This window comes from Ursus arctos, unplaced genomic scaffold (assembly GCF_023065955.2).
Source record: "Ursus arctos isolate Adak ecotype North America unplaced genomic scaffold, UrsArc2.0 scaffold_34, whole genome shotgun sequence".
In the NCBI taxonomy this organism is placed as follows: Eukaryota; Metazoa; Chordata; class Mammalia; order Carnivora; family Ursidae; genus Ursus; species Ursus arctos.
The window spans coordinates 5412599-5431356 of NW_026623030.1; the positions used below are offsets into that span (position 1 = coordinate 5412599).

At 41.3% G+C, this 18758-nt stretch overlaps 1 protein-coding gene across 2 annotated transcripts; it reads right to left on the reverse strand.

The window, feature by feature from the left end:
- Positions 1-10900: 10900 nt before the first annotated feature.
- Positions 10901-18004, reverse strand: MC5R (melanocortin 5 receptor). Of its 2 annotated transcripts, none has more exons than XM_057305850.1 (2): positions 15477-18004; positions 10901-12550 (listed from the first exon to the last, which is right to left on the reverse strand). In XM_057305850.1, the coding sequence occupies exon 2, from the start codon at positions 12522-12524 to the stop codon at positions 11547-11549; it is 978 nt and encodes a 325-aa protein (XP_057161833.1). In that variant the 5' UTR covers positions 12525-12550; positions 15477-18004; the 3' UTR covers positions 10901-11546. The 2 variants fall into 2 exon arrangements, with proteins under 2 accessions (XP_057161833.1, XP_026342062.1); XM_026486277.3 differs by having other exon boundaries at positions 13957-18004.
- Between the last annotated feature and the right edge of the window lie 754 nt (positions 18005-18758).

Genomic DNA, 18758 nt, shown 5'->3' on the forward strand with positions numbered 1-18758 from the left:
CTTTCTACAGTTACATTGTTAATATGTAGGAAAGCAACTGATTTCTGTGCATTGAATTTGTACCCTGCCACATTACTGAATTGCTGTGAGTTCTAGTAACTTGGGGGTGGAGTCTTTTGGGTTTTCCACATAAAGTATCATGTCATCTGTGAAGAGAGAGTTTGATTTCTTCTTTGCCAATTTGAATGCCTTTTATTTCTTTTTGTTGTTTCATTTTTGTTGTTAGGAATTCTAGTACCATGTTGAACAATAATGGTGATAGTGGGCATCCTTGTCGTGTTCCTGATCTTAGGAGAAAGGCTCTCAGCTTTTCCCCATTGAGAATGATATTCACTGTGGGCTTTTCATAGATGGTTTTTATGAGATTGAGGAATGTATCCTCCATGCCAACACTCTAAAGGGTTTTAATTAGGAAAGGATGCTGTATTTTGTCAAATGCTTTTTCTGCATCAATCGAGAGGACCGTGTGATTCTTGTCTTTTCTCATATGAATGTGTTCTATCACACTGATTGATTTGCAAATGTTGAACCACCCTTGCAATGAATGCCACCCATTCATGATGGATAATCCTTTTAATGTACTGTTGGATCCTATTAGCTAGGATCTTGTTGAGAATTTTGGCATTCATATTCATCAGGGATATTGGTCTGTAATTCTCCTTTTTGATGGGGTTTTTGCTTGGTTTTGGGATCAAGCAAAAGAATGAGTTTGGAAGTTTTCCTTCTCTTTCTATTTTTTTGAAACAGCTTCAGGAGAATAGGTCTTATTTCTTCATTGAATGTTCAGTAGAATTCCCCAGGGAATCCATTAGGCCTTGAACTCTTGTTTTTTTGGGGGGAGGTGCTTGATCCCTGCTTCAATCTCATTACTGGTTATTGTTCTGTTCAGATTGCCAGTTTTTTCCTGTTTCAGTCTTGCTCATTCATAGGTTTCCAGGAAGGCATCCATTTCTTCCAGGTTGCTTAATTATTGGCATATAGTTGTTGATAATAATTTCTAATAATTATTTCTATTTCCTTGGTGTTAGTCGTGATCTCTCCCCTTTCATTCATAATTTTATTAATTTGGGTCCTTTCTCTTTTCTTTTGGATAAGTCTGGCCAGTAGTTTATTGATCTTAATTCTTTCAAAGAACCAGCTTCCAGTTTTGTTGATCTGCTCCACTGTATTTCTGTTTTCTAATTTATTGATCTCTGCTCTGATCTTTTTTTTAAAGATTTTATTTATTTATTTATTTGACAGAGAGAGAGGCAGCAAGAGAGGGAACACAAGCAGGGGGAGTGGGAGAGGGAGAAGCAGGCTTCCCGCTGAGCAGGGAGCCTGATGTAGCGCTCGATCCCAGAACACCGAGATCATGACCTGAGCCAAAAGCAGATGCTTAATGACTGAGACACCCAGGTCCTCCATGATCTCTGCTCTAATCTTAATTACTTCTCTTCTCGTGTGTGGCTTAGGACTCCTTTGTTGTTCCTTCTCCAATTGTTTAAGTTGTAAATATAGAGTGTGTATTCTAGATTTTTCTATTCCTTTGAGTGAGGCTTGGATGGCTATGTATTTCACCCTTAAGACTGCCTTTGCAGTATCCATAGGTTTTGGACCAATGTGTATTCATTCTCATTGGTTTCCATAAATAGTTTGACTTCTTTAATTTCCTGGTTTACCCAAACAGTCTTAAGCACATGGTCTTTAGGTTCCAGGTGTTTGAATTTCTTCCAAATTTTTTCTTGTGATTGATTTCCAGTTTTAAAGGATTGTGATCTAACAATATGCAGGGAATAATCTCAGTCTTTTGGTATCGGTTGAAACCTGATTTGTGACCCAGTATATGGTCTATTCTGGAGAAAGTTCCATGTGCACTTTAGAAGAATGAGTATTCTATTGTTTTCAAGTGGAATGTTCTGTGTATATCTACAAGGTCCATCTGGTCCAGTGTGTTCAAAGCTTTTGTTTCTTTGCTGATTTTCTGCTTAGATGATCTATTGCTGAGAGTGGAGTGTTGAGGTCCCCTACTATTAAGGTATTATTATCTGTATGTCTCTTTATTTTGGTTAACAGTTGGCTTATGTAGTTGGCTGCTCCCCTGTTTGGGGGGCATAGATATTTATAATCGTTAGATCCTCTTGTTGGATAGACCCTTTAAGAATGATATAGTGTCCTTCTGTATCTCTTACTACAGTCTTTATCTTAAAATTTAATTTGTCTGATATGAGAATTGCTACCCCAGCTTTCTTTTGGAGTCTGTTGTCATGTAAAATGGTTCTCCATCCCTTCATTTCCTGTCTGTATGCAACTTTAGGTTCAAAATAAGTCTCTTGTAGACAGTATATGGATGGGTCAATCTGCAACCTTGTGCCATTTCATGGGAGCATTTAGGCCATTCACGTTGAGAGTTATTGTTGAAAGATATGATTTTATTGCCATTATGTTGCCTGTGAAGTCCTTGTTTCTATAGCTGTCTCTGTAAATGCTGTTCTATATCATTCTTGGGGTCTTTCTCTTTTTATAGAATGCCCCTTAATATTTCTTGCAGTGCCAGCTTGGTGGTCACATACTCTTTCCATTTCTGCCTGTCTTGGAAGCTCCTTTTCTCTCCATCTAGTCTGAATGACAGCCTTGCTGGATGCAGTATCCTTGGCTGCATGTTCTTCTCATTTAGTACCCCAATATGTCTTGCTAGCCCTATCTGGCTTGCCAGGTCTCTGTGGACAGGTCTAACATTATTCTGATGTTCCTTCCTCTGTATGTAAGAAATCTCTTCCCCCTTGCCACTTTCAAGATTGTTTCCTTTGAACCGCAGCATCCTGGGTGTGTGCCCCACAGTAACACTCCCAGCCTTCACTCCCAGGGCTGGCCATGTCTCTACCCTCTGTGCTTCTAAAACTGCCAGCTGCCCCTGGTTTGCATGTGTGTCCCTGTAGGTCCTGTTTTCTGTCTGGGGGGCTGCCCTAAAGTCCTTTCCCTCCTGCTGCTGGTCTGCGAGTCTGTGCCCTGTCCCCAGCGTGGGAGGCTTTTGCCTTCCTGGTGCAAGTTCATGGAGGCTCCCTCCCCCTTCTATTTATCTTCTGATATCTACCCACAGAATCTCAGCTCCCTGCTTTATACCTTGAGACCAACCACTGGAGATATTCTGTTTGTAGAGATCCAGATATATCTTCTTACCTCTCAGGCTGAATTTGTGGGTGTTCAGAATAGTCTGGTAAATAACCAGCTCAATTCAGATGACTGTTTGAAATACGGTCCCCTACCTCTCTGCCATTTCCCCCCTGCCTTGTGTTTTCTTTTTTTAATAGATTTTATTTATTTGAGAGAAAGCACGAGGGTGGGGGGTAGAGGGAGAGGGAGAAGCAGACTCCCCCACTGAGCAGGGAGCTCAATACAGTGCTCCATCTCAGGACCCTGGGATCATGACTTGAGCAGAAGGCAGATACTTAACCAACCAAGCCTCCCAGGCACTCTGGCTGTTTTTATTCTCAAAAGCTAGTGCACAAGGCTGAACACTGGTGACTGCTTCTTTTCATCGTGACTTCCTATCAGTGTTTTAGAATATGAACACACTTTGCTGTCTACTGCCTGTAAAATATCCTTCACAGCTATGGCAACTGGATTTGATAGAACTCTTTAGTTTTAATGGAAAGAGAAGCAGATGAAAGTGGAGAAAATTCCTTCAGAGGTTGTTTTAAATCACCCACTACCAAACATCTTGCATACTTCCTTCTCCATGACCCCACATGGATTTCTTTTAGGTGCTACTACTTGTGTTAAATGTTACCTGTTTCTACCACATAGAGATTTGCTTCTTGACTGTTTGTTGTCCACTGGGATATGGACTTAGTACTGTGCTAACCTGTGCCTTCAATTTTTTTAAAAAGGGGAAAAATAGTTTAAATTAGTGTTGAAATTAGAAAGAGACCATCATATGGGTATTAATAACTACAAATGAGTTGAATTGAGTTGAATTAAAACTTGAAACTCTGTGATTAGAGTGAATAGTCCAGAAAGAGGAACAAAGGTTCTAGTCACTATGGGGACCAAAGTGCTACACGTATTGATAACACAGAGATGCACTCACACACACAAGCAGCACTGACCAGAATCTGGGCCCCTTCTGCTCTTCATGCCCATCCACACTTCTGAGGTCTTCATATGACATCTCAGCCTCCTATCCGTTTATAAATTCCACTGAATTTATAAAGTGGGGGGTGTGTGCATGCACATGAGGCAGCCCTAGAACCCAAGGTGGGACAGTTACTAGAGAGAAAGCTTGTGATTTTTTACATATTCACCTTAATTCTTAGGAGATTACACCATGATTGATAACTGCAATCAGCTTATTGGTTAAAATATATTCCACAGGACTCATCATACCTGCAACCTGTGAGATTCATTTGCTGAGGGGTGTGCTAGATTCTGTTACTTGGAAAAAGATCTGCAAGTCCTGGCTTTTGTTACAATTCATAAATGATAAATATAAAAATGTCGTTTTCATTAAAGCATCAGAAGTAGGTCTAAATCAGTTTAGGAAAATCTATTCATTCAAAACACAAATATCCATTATGTGCATACTGTTCCAAGCCAGAGCCACAAAGTGAAGGCACAGTTTTGAAAATCACAGGTATATTTATGACTGTACCCCAAATCTGGCACTTGGTAGCCAAACAAATAAAGATTTGTTGAATAAAAAACTAAATGAAGACACTTCTCCTCCCCTTCAGGTAGCTTAGAATCTAGTGCTCAATAAAGACAATTAAACAAGCAGTACCAATGCTGAGAGGGAAGTGCCTGGATAAAGGAGCCCAGAGGAGAGAAGGAGACTTGAGGGACAGACACTGCTTCCTGAGGCAGTGTTGAGGAGGTGCAGGAATCGGTCAAGGGGAGGAGGGAAAGGGAACACAAGATGTTGTAGACAAGAAAAGGCCTGGAGGAGAGAAACGAAGAACGTGGTTCCAACTGAGGCAAAAAAGAGTGGTGCCAAGTGACAAGAACACAAAATACAGGGATGAGTAGCAAAACATGAGCGTGAAGAGGTAAGCAAAAGACAAATTGTGAAGAACATTGTCAGTCATTTATAGAATTCTGAGGTTTGGACAGACTTTACAAAGTTCTGGAATTGGCTGGTGTGTGACCACAGGAGTGAGTGGTTTGTAGGTGTGAGGGCAAAAATCACTGCAGATGAAGTTGGCTTCCAGTACTAGTGGAAGAGGCAGCAGCAGATGGATATCATCTGAAAAATCATAGTTCTCTTTAGACATTAGATGCTCTGTCTGCTGGATCTAATCCCACAATGTCTCAAATTTCCCCTCCTGCTCCTCAGTGGTTCTGGGACCTCAGTGCAGCACACCACAGTCTGAGAAGAAAGGACAGAGTTGGAGAGCAGTTGTGAATTTCCCAAAGCACCATCCAGCCAAGTACCTCTGGAGGAAACCATGACAGCATTACCCCTGGTGATTGATGACCACACACACACCCCTTCTCAGCCTTGAATTTTGACAGGGAGGAGAATAAAAGAGTGACAAAAATGCCTATGAACAAGAATAAAATATTCAGCAGAACTGTAAACTCTTTCATCCCCCTTTTGTCCTGGTGTCCCAGTTACCAAGCCTCCCCAGTTTCGACCAGCCAGTACCCCATGCAGGCTGGTGGAAGCTCAGTCCATGACAGGTGTATCCTGCATGCCGGCCCTTTCCCTTTGATTTTCACAATCCCAATTCCATTTCCTGCTAGAGTCACACACACTCAATGGACCATGAGACCCTTTAGCGAAAGAACTACCTCATATTCACTATTATGTTCCTAATGTTGGGCTCTCAATAATTGCTTTGTGCATAAATGAATGAATGAATATGGAGCCTTAGAAAACAATGACTTACCCAAAAGAAATGACATTAATGCAGAAACTCCAGGCACTCCAGAAAACACTGGGAAAATATTTGGATGAGGTGCTAGCAGTCTGTAAGAATGCTTCATTCAGGCCCATATAGGAAGTCTTAAAGGAAGTGTTCCTCTTAAGCCACCAGTGCCTCCAGCAGCCACCCCTGATATGATGGGGGATGGAATGGCCCCAGGGGTTCAATGTGGGGACTTCTTCCTAACATTCATATCTGAGCAGGTAGGGGCAAGGAGTCTGTGTTCCTGCACTCCCAGAAGAAGGGTTTGGAGTAAGCCCAGTGCCACTCTCCCACCTGACCCTCTGATGAGATGCTGCTACTTCCAGGCTGCATCATATAACATAGCAATATCCAACAGTTAGCCATAAGGTGCCCCTTTTGGATGCAAAACTCTGAGCTGCCTAAATCCATAATATCAGCTTCTGGAGAGCCATGGGTGCAGACCAGAATTTTACAGCTACTTCTAGCACCTGTGTTCACCAGTCACTCTTATACAGAACTTCAGCTACCCACTACCTCCCATCCCCTTCCCACCTTACCTCCCGAACACAGGGGATGGCATGGTGCAGGAATGCAGAGTCCCATGAAGGAACATGGAGCCATACTGGGCCCATGTGAAATGCAGCAGGAAATCAAAGCAAGCAAAGACATCCCAGGATTTACAACAACAAAGAAATGCAGCAATTTTTGAAGCCCCTGAGTCTGAATTGAGAGATAACTACATATTAAGTGCACAACTTTAGACAACTTACTTAATCTCTCTGAGCTTCAGTAAATTTAATTATTTTTATGGTGATTGAAGGATTACATGAAATAATCCTTTCAAAATACATAGAACATTGCAGTTTGCATTCAAAATATTTTTTTATTAGTTTTTAAGCAATGAGGTTTTGGGAAAATTCTCTTCTAGTCACTTTAGTTGGTCAGAGGGTTAGATGGATGATAGGACATAAATGTGAGATAATGTTCAAAATTTTGACCATTAACTTTGAAAGGCCACCAAATGCTGAATAGATGAATGGACACCTCAGGGACTCTGCCCATCTCCTCTGACCTGGGTTATGGTCTTTGACCAATTCTTTGCACTCTCTAGTTAAGAGTCAAGGTAAGAAGAAAGACAATAGAACATGATCAAGGTGCCCAGTGAGGTAGGCTTCCTGTGCCTCCTTAATGTTGCAAAGTCTCTTGTCCTGGGTGTGGCCACGTGCTTGTTAAGAACCACAGTTGGAACCAGGCACTGGATTCTGGGCAACCTCCTGTTCTTCTGCTTTGCACAGAAGATGGATCTGCAGGACCTGAAATGTAGCTCAAATAGATTTCTCATTCAATTACCTATCTCCACTTCTTTCCAAAAATCCACAGAAATGCCAGTAAAAAAGTACAAAAAGAAATGAATTCATAAAAGCACTGAGAACAGGATAGATGTCAGAGGATTAAAACTTGTGATGAATTCAGGGAGCTGGAAGGTGGATGGGTCATACTGACAGATAAACAGACTAAGGAGCTACTCTTTATGTTCCACATATGAGTGAAGCCATATGATAATTGTCATTCTCTGCTTGACTTATTTCACTTAGCACAATCCCCTCTGGTTCCATCCTTATCGATGCAAATGGTAGTTATTCATCCTTTCTGATGGCTGAGTAATACTCCATTGTATATATGGACCACATCTTCTTTATCCATCCTTCCACATTTTGGCTATTGTGGACATTGCTGTTACAAACATTGGGGTGCACATGCCCCTTCTTTTCACCACATCTGTATCTTTGGGGTAAATACCTAGTACTGGAATTGCTGGGTCATAGGGTAGCTCTATTTTTAACCTCTTGAGGAACCTCCACACTGTTTTCTAGAATAGCTGTACCAGCTTGCATTCCCACCAATAGCATAAGAGCGTTCCCTTTTCTCCACATCCTCATCAACATTTGTTGTTTCCTGTCTTGTTAATTTTAGCCATTCTAACTGGTGTAAGGTGGTATCTCATTGTGGTTTTGATTTGTATTTCCCCGACTGCTAGTGATGTTGAGCATTTTTTCATGTGTCTGTTAGCCATTTGTATGTCTTTTTGGAGAAGTGTCTGTTAATGTCTTTTGCCCATTTTTTGAGTTGATTGTTTTTTGAGTGTTGAGTGTGAGAAGTTCTTTAGAGATCATGGATACCAGCCCTTTATCTGTAGTGTCATTTGCAAATATCTTCTCCCATTCCATGGGTTGCCTCTTTGTTTTGTTGACTGTTTTCTTTGCTGTGCAGAAAATTTTATCTTGATGAAGTCCCAAAAGTTCATTTTCACTTTTGTTTCCCTTGCCTTTGGAGATGTATCTTGAAAGAAGTTGCTGTGGGCAGTGTTGAAGAGGTTACTGCCTATTTTCTCCTCTAGGATTTGGATGGATTCCTGTCTCACATTGAGGTATTTCATCCATTTTGAGTTTGTGTATGGTGTCAGAGAATGGTCTAGTTTCATTCTTCTGCATGTCGCTGTCCAGTTTGCCCAGCACAATTTAATGAAGAGACTGTTTTTTTTCCATTGGATGTTCTTTCCTGCTTTGTTGAAGATTAGTTGACCATTGAGTTGAGGTTCCATATCTGGGCTTTCTGTTCTGCTCCATTGATCAATGTATCTGTCTTTGTGCCAGTACCATGCTGTCTTAATGACTACAACTTTGTAATACAGCTTGAAGTTAGGCATTGTGATGTCTCCAGCTTTGTTTTCCTTTTTCAACTCTCCCCTGGTGATTCAGGGTCTTTTCTGGTTTCATACAAATTTTAAGATTGTTTGTTCCAGCTCTGTGAAAAATGTCAATGGTATTTTGATAGGGATGGCATTGAAGGTGTAGATTGCTCTAGGCAGCATAGATATTTTAACAATGTTTATTCTTCCAATCTATGAGCATGGAATGTTTGTCCATCTCTTTGTGTCTTCTTCAATTTCTTTCATAAGTATTCTGTCATTACTAGAGTATAGATCCTTTACTTCTTTGGTAGGTTTATTCCTAGGTATCTTATGGTTTTTTTGAGCTGTTGTAAATTCCTTAATTTCTCTTTCTTCAGTTACATTGTTAGTGATTGGAAATGCAACTGATTTCTGGGCATTGATTTTGTATTCTGCCACATTGCTGAATTGCTCTATGAGTTCTAGTAATTTGGAGGTGGAGGCTTTTGGGCTTTGGACATAAAGTATCATATCATCTGTGAAGAGAGAGTATGACTCCTTCTTTGCTAATTTGAATGGCTTTTATTTCTTTTTGTTGTGTGATTCCTAAGGCTAGGAGTTCTAGCACTATGTTGAACAACAGTCGTGAGAGCGGGGATCCTTGTTGTGTTCCTGAACTTAAGGGGAAAGCTCTCAGCTTTTCCCCAATGAGAATGATATCTGCTGTGGGCTCTTCATAGATGGCTTTTATGATATTGAGGTATGTGGAGGGGACTTTGTGCTGGGATTCCAGCGATTGGCTCATTTACAGATATTTACCATGTCATTATATACATGTATTCCTTCCAACTGAAGACACGTCTGAACACTGTTTTTTTCCTGTCTCATTTATAGAGATTAAGACATTTGAGCATTTCCTTAAAGACTTTTTTTAGAAAGGTCAGACCTTGTTTGAAACCGTGAAGCCCCAGAGCAGAGAATTAGCCTAAATAGAACTGGGTTCCCAGGTGGAGCCAATGTAAACCACTAGAGCTGAAGTTTGAACTTACCCAAGGATAGAAGCGCTAGTGACCTCAGCACTCAGTGAATGCTACCAGGCAATCTGCTATTGGGCAGCAGATAAAATACACATTTGTTTAGCACCGATAACAAACATCAACTGAGGGCCTACCCTGTACTAGAAACTGCTAAAGATAACAGGGCCACAGAGATGAGCATTTGGGCCAAGGGGCCAGCTTTCACAGAACCTAGGCTCCTGAGATGTCCCATGCAAACATGGACTGCAGTTTCCCATCATAATTATGTGGAGATCACGTACATGCATGGATACACACAGGAATGTTCAGCTAAAATGATTTGAAGAGCTTTCTATCCTTTCACACCTCAGTTGTCAACAACCTGCTAATTTGACATTTTCCAAAGATTTGGAAGTTTTATGCGCTTTCCTGCTTGTGCCAGCACTGGTTTTTGTTTTTCTTTTCTGTACTCTGAGCTGCCAAGGGTGGGGATCATGTTTATGAGTTATTTGTGTGAACTATACCCATGAAGTTCCTCTGTGCCTGTAGACTTCAACAGCTCATTATTGTGTGGCCCTAATGGTCTTTATTTTTACTTTATTTATATTATTTCCTTCATTGGGAAAAGTCTAGACGTGAATATCCAAAACAAAAAAAGAAGATATTAACACCAAAAATGATAGAACAGAATATGAGAGCTGTAAGGACCAAGCTCTTCACTGCAGATAAGAACACTGAGACCAAGCAGTTAGAGATGTGCCCAAGGTAACAGAACTGCTCTGTGGCAAAGCAGGCCTCCTAGTTTCTGGGCCACAGCTCCAACTACTGACCAGTGACCACTGCCCTCTGCATCCTCCCCTAGTATTTCTCCCACCTGCTACATTTCTTTAAAATAAATAGCAAATCTTTATGGTGCTTCACAAGTTTTCAAGGTGTTGTCACATTTTTTTCATGCAGTTCTAATGACCATCTTGTGAGGTCAGCACAGATGCGGAACCTGAAATGAGATGATTAAGGTGACATTGCCTGTTGGTGACAGAGTCAAGACCTGAATTCAAATTTTCTCCCTCCCTTCTACATTGGAGAAGACAGGGCTTCCTGTGTTAGCTAGGCACCTGACCTCCAGCTGCTGGAGTCAGATTGCAATGTGCAAAGTATATGGTGAGGGGATTTCAGAATCCAAGACAGATTCTGTCTGAAAAGGTCAAAGATAACTTGGCTATGGGCATGTGCTACATGGAGGATGGAGGCACCTAGAGCCCCTGACATAACCCCAAAACACTCATTTGGAAACCGTTGACTGAGTCAGAATAAGACACAGAGACTTTTACACCACACGAGGCAAGGTTTGTAGCATGAAGGTTTATGTCTATGTAGGACAAAAACATGATTGACAGAAGTATAATTAAGGAAATTCCACCCTTGGACAATTATGGACATAAGCCATAAAATAAAAAGTTTTGGAAAAGAGAGGTGTAACAAATGAACTAGAATTCAAATGGAAAGAATCTGACCCTGAAAAGCATGCATGACTCCCAGGAGCATCAAGCAAAGTTATGAAACCGCTCCTAGGGAAAGAAAGCAATCACACAGCTCTTCTTTCAGTTATAGTTACAATTTCAGTTATAGCTGTTCCTCATGCTGAGACCTGCATCCAGGATGTTTTATCATCCCTGAGCACACACTTAATAGACGGAGGATAGATCGGACCACCAGAACTGGGTGGAAGCAGGAGAAAAAGTAGGAGAAAAACAGAAGAGTAAGAAATTGTCGCAGACCATTCCCAAAATGGATAAGCAGCATGTGCATGTCTGACTCAACAACTACCGTAGGGGGAAATAAGTGCTGTACAAATTCAAGATAGAAAAAACGATAAACAGAATGCATGGTTTTGATTTCTAGCTTTCTGGCTTACTCCTTGGCTGTACCAACTGATTTTGTCATAAGGTAAATCAAGGAAAAAAGAGAGCCACGGAGAGAAGAACTTTTTGTTTAATACCTGCCAGGGAACCTACAGGGTATTCTGAACCCATTGCACCAAATAATCTCTTTAAAGGACTTCCTCATCTCCTGGCTGCGGAAAGCATATATTAGAGGATCAATCACAGAATTACACATGATGAGTATGAGGTACATATTAAAGTAAGACATAAAGCAAGAACAGTAAATGTTCTGGGGGCAAGAAATCATCAAAATGAGATGGAGAAAGAATGGAGCCCAGCACACAATGAAAATGCCCAGCAGCATGGTCAGGGTGACAGCACCTTTCATGCTGGTCATTTGCCGCACAGAGCTGTATCCACGCAGAGCTGCTATCTGCTTAACATGAGTCCGTGCCAGGAGGAACATGTGTATATACAGCGACACCATGAGGAACAACATGGTGAAGAACATGGAGATGAGGCAAATGATTACATAAGTGGATTCATAGTAAATGATGAAGACAATGCCACAGCCTGTGCAAAAGGTCCAGATACACATGATAATCACCCCGGAACGCTTCACTGTCATGATGTGGTGGTAGCGCAGAGCATAGAAGATGGTGACATACCTATCCACTGCAATGGCCAGCAAACTGCACATGGAGGCCACCACAGAAATGCAGATCATAGAGTCAAACACATTGTCAATGTGACGCACAAAGGCATCTGCTATCACCAGGTGCTTATTATTTATTAAGTATATGGTGATGGTCTCCCATGTGTTAGACATGCTCACTAGCATGTCAGCTACTGCTAAACTGCACACGAAGAAATACATGGGGGAGTGCAAGTTCTTGTTCTTCACTATGGCACCTATGACCAAGATGTTCTCCAACAGGCTGATGAGACCCAGAGTCAGAAACACCTCAACAGCAATGCCCATCTCTTCGCATGGTGAAGACTTGTTCTTGATATTTGGTCCTGAAAGGTTGCCCTCTGTGGCATTCAGGTTAAGATCCAAGAAGAGCAGGTGAAATGAGGAATTCATTGCTCCTCTTCTTGGCAACAAATTTACTGTAAAACAGGTTTGAATTCATGATTCAGAGAGAACAGTCTACCAAAGAAGTACAATAGCATGCCAAAAGCAAGCACAACCTGAGAACGAGGTTAAATGGACTCGACACATTAGCATGAGGCTGGTGTGCCCTAGTCTGCCTGGATCCCTGGAACAGTGTCCCTCCAACACACAGGCTTAGAATTTTCACCAGCCCCTCTGCCTTCCTTACTTTGGGTTCCCATTCTTTCACATACCTATTATTGGAGTGACCATACATCTCAGTGTGCCCAGGACAGTTTCAATTTTTATGCTTGTTGTCCTAGCACCCAAGTTTGCTCTCAAAAGTATCCTGAACTTACAACCTACAAAGTCCCTTGCAGTCTGATTTTTATATTTCTGAGGCTACTGCACTGCATTTTTCTCAAGTGAGCACAGATTTCTGAAGGATTGACAGGCCTTCTTTCTCTTAAGAGAAAAAGATAGGTGCCTTCTCAACATTTGTCCTCACACTTCTTTTGTTATATGTATTATATATTTTTTAATTATTTAAATTCAATTAGCCAAGGTATAGTACATCATTGGTTTTTCATATCACACTTCTAAAATCCACTAGGGCTCAGTCCCCCTAGATGTAACTGAGACTAGCCATGGTTATCTGTTAATTTGAGCATAATCACATGCAAAAAGTTACTGTCTTCAATGCACAAATTTAAGTTGCACACATGTGCTAAAACTGGAGCTCACAGGATGCTGTTTTCCCTTAATAAATATTTTCCCTGACTTCTGCATTTGAAATTCCACAAAGTCTGATTGACAGATAGTCTCATAAATTCCACAGAAGCACAGTACAAAGTAAATTTGCCAAATACTAGAGCAAGATACATCACTCCTTTGTTGCTCAATTTCTCTCCCATGATTTTTTTCAAAAATGCCTTTGCCTTGGGGTGCCTGGGTGGCTCAGTCGTTAAGCGTCTGCCTTTGGCTCAGGGCATGATCCCAGGGTCCTGGGATTGAGCCCCGCGTCAGGCTCCTCCACTGGGAGCCTGCTTCTTCCTCTCCCACTCCCCCTGCTTGTGTTCCCTCTCTCACTGGCTGTCTCTCTCTGGCAAATAAATAAATAAATAAATAAATAAATAAATAAATAAATAAAATCTTTATAAAAAAATGCCTTTGCCCTCCAAACTCAGAGCACATCTGGGGAGAGAGCTAGAATTTCTGTCAGCATTCTCATCATCAATAAAAAGTATTAACCTGTAATCACTTGCTATTTATGTCTAGTTCTATCTCAGAGATATCGACCAATTGTATTATATTAAACATTATATCAAGCTGTTTAAATATCCAATTAGCTGTCTTCCACATGTAAGAGGCATGATTTTGCATTCCTTTCAAGGCAATTTTAATAGGAAGGGTGGCTATTTACCTGTGCTCCCTTGAGCCTCTTCTCTTGCACAGCAGCCCGTGGGCTCCTCACAGGGGATGCTGGCTCAGCCAGGGCACCTGGTATCCACCAGCTAAATGCCATTACTCTAGGACGGGATCCTCTGAACCAAGTGCTAAGGCAGCTTAAGCCTCAGTCACAGCTCCCTTGCCTTTATGCAGCCTGGCAGACCCGCCTCCCTGTCACCACTCCTTCTGGACCTCCATCTGTGCCTTCTCTCTTCCCAGCCTTGGGCTGAGCTACCACCTAGTGGTTAGAGACAGCATACCCATCCTGGCAGCTGTGGCCATTGGTGACAGTTGCATACAACAGTTGTTCTTGACATTGCTTCTTTTCTCTTTCTATTATGAACTGATGAAAATGCTGTCAGATAGTGTGACAGTTCAGCTTCTCCCATCCCTGGTAAGTCCTTCTATCCAGGACAGTCAGTCACTAGTTCCTGGGGAACCAGAGCCTGGAAAGCACTCAACTGTGACCCTAACACATACCCTCTTGTAGGCCTAAGACTGTCTGCCACTAGAGCAAAAGGAGAAAACAGATTTTCCCCTGGCCAAATATCCTTAGCAATACTTTCTAGACCTCTGCTACCTAAAACACTAACCTCTTCTACCAAAAGGACCTTTATTACACAGCCCAAGAAACAGACGCACAAATGCTTGCCAGGACAAGCCCAGGGGACAAATGCATGGGGCTGCTTTACTATTAGAGATGTGACAGGGGCTTCACACATGGTCAGACAACCCTTCCAAGTGTAAGTATATAAGGCCACAAACTAGGTGGTCCAGTGACACTGATGTCCTAATGCTTTTTTGAGGTCCACAGGATGGAATATTGTGAAGAGATTTCTTATGCTGGGAATAGCACTTGTATATGCAAAGGGAATGACTGACAAGACATAAGAAGATTCAAACATTGTCTATGTGTTTCTCATATGCCAGATCAGAAAAGGCTCTGCAGAAGATTCTGGGTTCCCAACAAAGTGGTGAAACTGGAGATTTCTCTTAAAGATAATTGTCTGTACTACATGGCATGGCTGCCTTTGATGCTGGTCGTATGGTGTATATCTCTAAGCCCTATGTGCAGATACTATTTTGAGTCCTGTACATGAATTACCTTCTTAATCTTTACAGAAGCCATAGGAATTCAGTCCTATTACCATTCCCATTTCACAATGCATTGAAAGGTTACCTGGCAACTCCAAGTTCCCAACACTGGAAAGAAGCAGAGTTTGAATAACCATCTTTTGTACTTAGTATAAAGATAAGAATCTTAGAGAAAAAACTAAATAGAGAAAGTCCTTTCCTTCTAGAAGCATAAAATCCTAATAAGCAAATGAACTCACTCAATGTATTCCTTTTGTAGGATACTGTATTGCTCATTGGAGGGGCACATGGAGATTTCTTAGTCCAACATTCAGATAAGCATTGGGAAGTTAGCCACAATATCTGGGGAGCAAGTTCTCTTTGTCAGTTTTTAAATCTTCCTATTGTTCTTGTGGTTACCTTGCCAATTTTTATTCAAGAAGGTTCTTCTAGGGGCGCCTGGGTGGCACAGCGGTTAAGCGTCTGCCTTCGGCTCAGGGCGTGATCCCGGCATTATGGGATCGAGTCCCACATCAGGCTCTTCTGCTATGAGCCTGCTTCTTCCTCTCCCACTCCCCCTGCTTGTGTTCCCTCTCTCGCTGGCTGTCTCTATCTCTGTCGAATAAATAAATAAAATCTTTAAAAAAAAAAAGTTCTTCTAGTAACTGGTTGTTACTTCAGGCTTTCCAACAAAACTCCTTTTTTATAACATGTTCTCTCTACCCAAAATTTGTTCCTTCTCTCTTTCTCCTCTGTCCACTAAATTCTTATTCATTCTTTTAGATGCAAGCCAGTACTTCCTGCTGGAAATCTTTTGAAGGATATCCCTACACTGGCTGTGAGTGGCTGTCCCCTTCTGATCTCCCTGTACTATAATCATCTGTCCGACATCTTCTCCAGCAGACTGTAGACTTCCGGGTTGCAGGACTCCCCTCAGTGGCCCCAGAGATCAGCAATGGCCTGACACTTCCCTTTCCTCTTCCCATTCAGGTAAATCCAGTGTGGCCTTGATCAACCATTAGCCATAAGGATTAGTTAGACGGTACCCAATTCAGGAAAACAAGCAGAAATTTCTCAGGAACTTCTGAAATAAGAATTTTATTTTTCATTGGTGGTTATTACCACAAAAAGTGTACTCTATCTCCCCTACAAAGTATGATTTAAAGCCCTATATAGTCCTAGTAGTAGTTAACTACTAACTTCCCACCCCAAGGACAGCCAGCCATAGGACTGAGACTAACAGTAGGAACTAAACCAGGATCTGATTGATGTTGACCCACCAGGTCCATCCCTTCTTCAAGCCTGACATTTTCTGCACTTTCAGTTACATGAGTTAATATATTATCTTCATCATTTAAACAAGTCTGATTTGGCCTTCATATACTTGCAGCTAAAAGGATCCTACAGTTCCTAAAATTCTATCGTATGCTCTCTTTTCTCTTGACCTTCCTACTACATCACAGAACATCTGAATTCTTACATAGAAACACATGGATTTTGCTATGTTCTGACATTTTATAGAAGGTAAAAATACACTGAGTGGTTCATCAGTACAGTGATACAAACTCAGTTATGGAAAAAATCTTTTCCTCACATCAAGAAGACTTTGGGATTCCATTTAGCTCACTGACTATGCTTTCAACTAACCAACAAGCCCTCTGGTCAATGTAGACTCTTCTGTTTTCATGAACTTCCAGAAAGTCCTTTTGTACCTCTGCGGTCAGGACAGTGCATTTTGACAATATTCTCTAAACACTTAACAACCTTAACAGCCTTCAAGTTGAATAGCTTCCACTTCATTCTCATTTTACATTGTGACTACGTAGAAAGACTACCAATTTGAATTTACTATGAATGTTTAAATCCAGTACCATTTCCATTCTGTCACTTTATAGTCCTCCCCTATATTTATTACCACAGTGTACTCAAGATACTGGTCTTTTGTATTGCAAACTTTCAGTCTGCAAAAAATAATATCTGAAGACATGCCATGGTTTGGCTAAGAGCCAGTTCCCTCTCTCTAGATCACTTAAAAATCAGTCCCCAAGAAAAAAGGAACATGCTCCAGTGAAGAAAGGAATACGAGATAGCTGCAATTCCCTCTGCTTGTTCACTAGCTTATCATGCCCCAAAATGGCCATCTCAAGCCCAGCCTGAATGACCTGCCATCTCCAAGAAGCACAATCAAATAATTCTTACTTTATGAGTCAGTTATTGCCTCAATACTGATGTATAATAAAGCACATTAAAATACAGATGCTTAAAATAAAAATAACTTATTTTCATTCTCACTTTAGCTGCAACGCTGCCAGACTTTACTAGACATCAGGCTCCGAGACTTCAGACCAGAGGATGTTTCAGTTCTGCTCAGTCCTTGCTCTATTGGCTACCAGGAGCATCTCCCTACTTTGTTCTGGGGTCAAGATGAAAGCACAGTGGTGACCTGGGGCATAGTCTCCTTCCAGACCACCAGAGCACAAGAGACAAGTCAAGCCATGCAAACATAATTAATGCCTATGACTGTAATCCATCTGGTAACATTCCATTTGCCAAAACAAATCTCATAGCCATGCCCAACATCACAGTGTAGGGGAAAAAGAAGTGGAGTAAACATTTGCTGGGCAATGGTCTCTGTGCTCAAATTCAAGAGTCCATCAGATTGGCCCACCACATAGATCATTGATCCAGTATGGGCCAGTCAGCCTTGGTCAGGTAGGGTTTCCCTTGGTACAGCTTGGCAGTAGAGACAGACTTCACACTAGGGCAGGAGGGGGCATGCAGTACTTGGAAAGAGGATATGCGGTAGGCAGTGGCCAGAAAGTGTTTCGTTCACACTTTTGATCACATCTGAAAAGGACAGAAATGTTTTGACCTTTGAAAACCACATATTGAAGTTTCAGTGTATGTGGCAGAAAAGTATTACTTTGGTTGTAACATGTTTATTTCAAGAAGAGATATAAGACCATAGCTAAAAGAATTAAAATGTTTGAAAATATGTTTAATTTATGAGAAACCAATGATTAAAGGAATACATATAAGATAAATTAATATAAATATATAAATAGAAGACAAATTTAACATCCGGCTTTCCTCCTCTGAATATCGAAAGGTGTGAAAAGCAGGTAAGTGATGAGAGAGAGAGAAGTCAGTTATCAGGATATATATATATATATATATATATTTTTTAAGATTTTATTTATTTATTTGAGAGAGAGAGAGAGCACAAGTGGAGAGGTGGGGGAGGAACAGAGGATGAGGGAAAGCAGACTTTCCACTGAGCAGGGAGCCCGACACAGAGCTTGATCCCAGGATCCCAGACCATGACCTAAGGCAGATGCTTAATCTACTGAGCCACTCAGTCACCCCAATTCAGGACATATTTCTTATAAATATCCACAATGTAGACTTTCACTTACCCATTGTGGATATAAATACAATAAGTATTTACTAAATATCTGTTAATAAAAGTGAAATATAATTATGTGGCGTGGTGTTAAGAATACTTTTTCTCATATGGTTTCTCTCATCTACAGAACATAAGAGCTAGGAAGATCGGTAGGAGAAGAAAGGGATAAAGAAAGGGGGGTAATTAGAAGAGGGAATGAAGCATGAGAGACTGTGGACTCTGAGAAACAAACTGAGGGCTTCAGAGGGGAGGGGGTGGTGGGGGAATGGGATAGGCTGGTGATGGGTAGTAAGGAG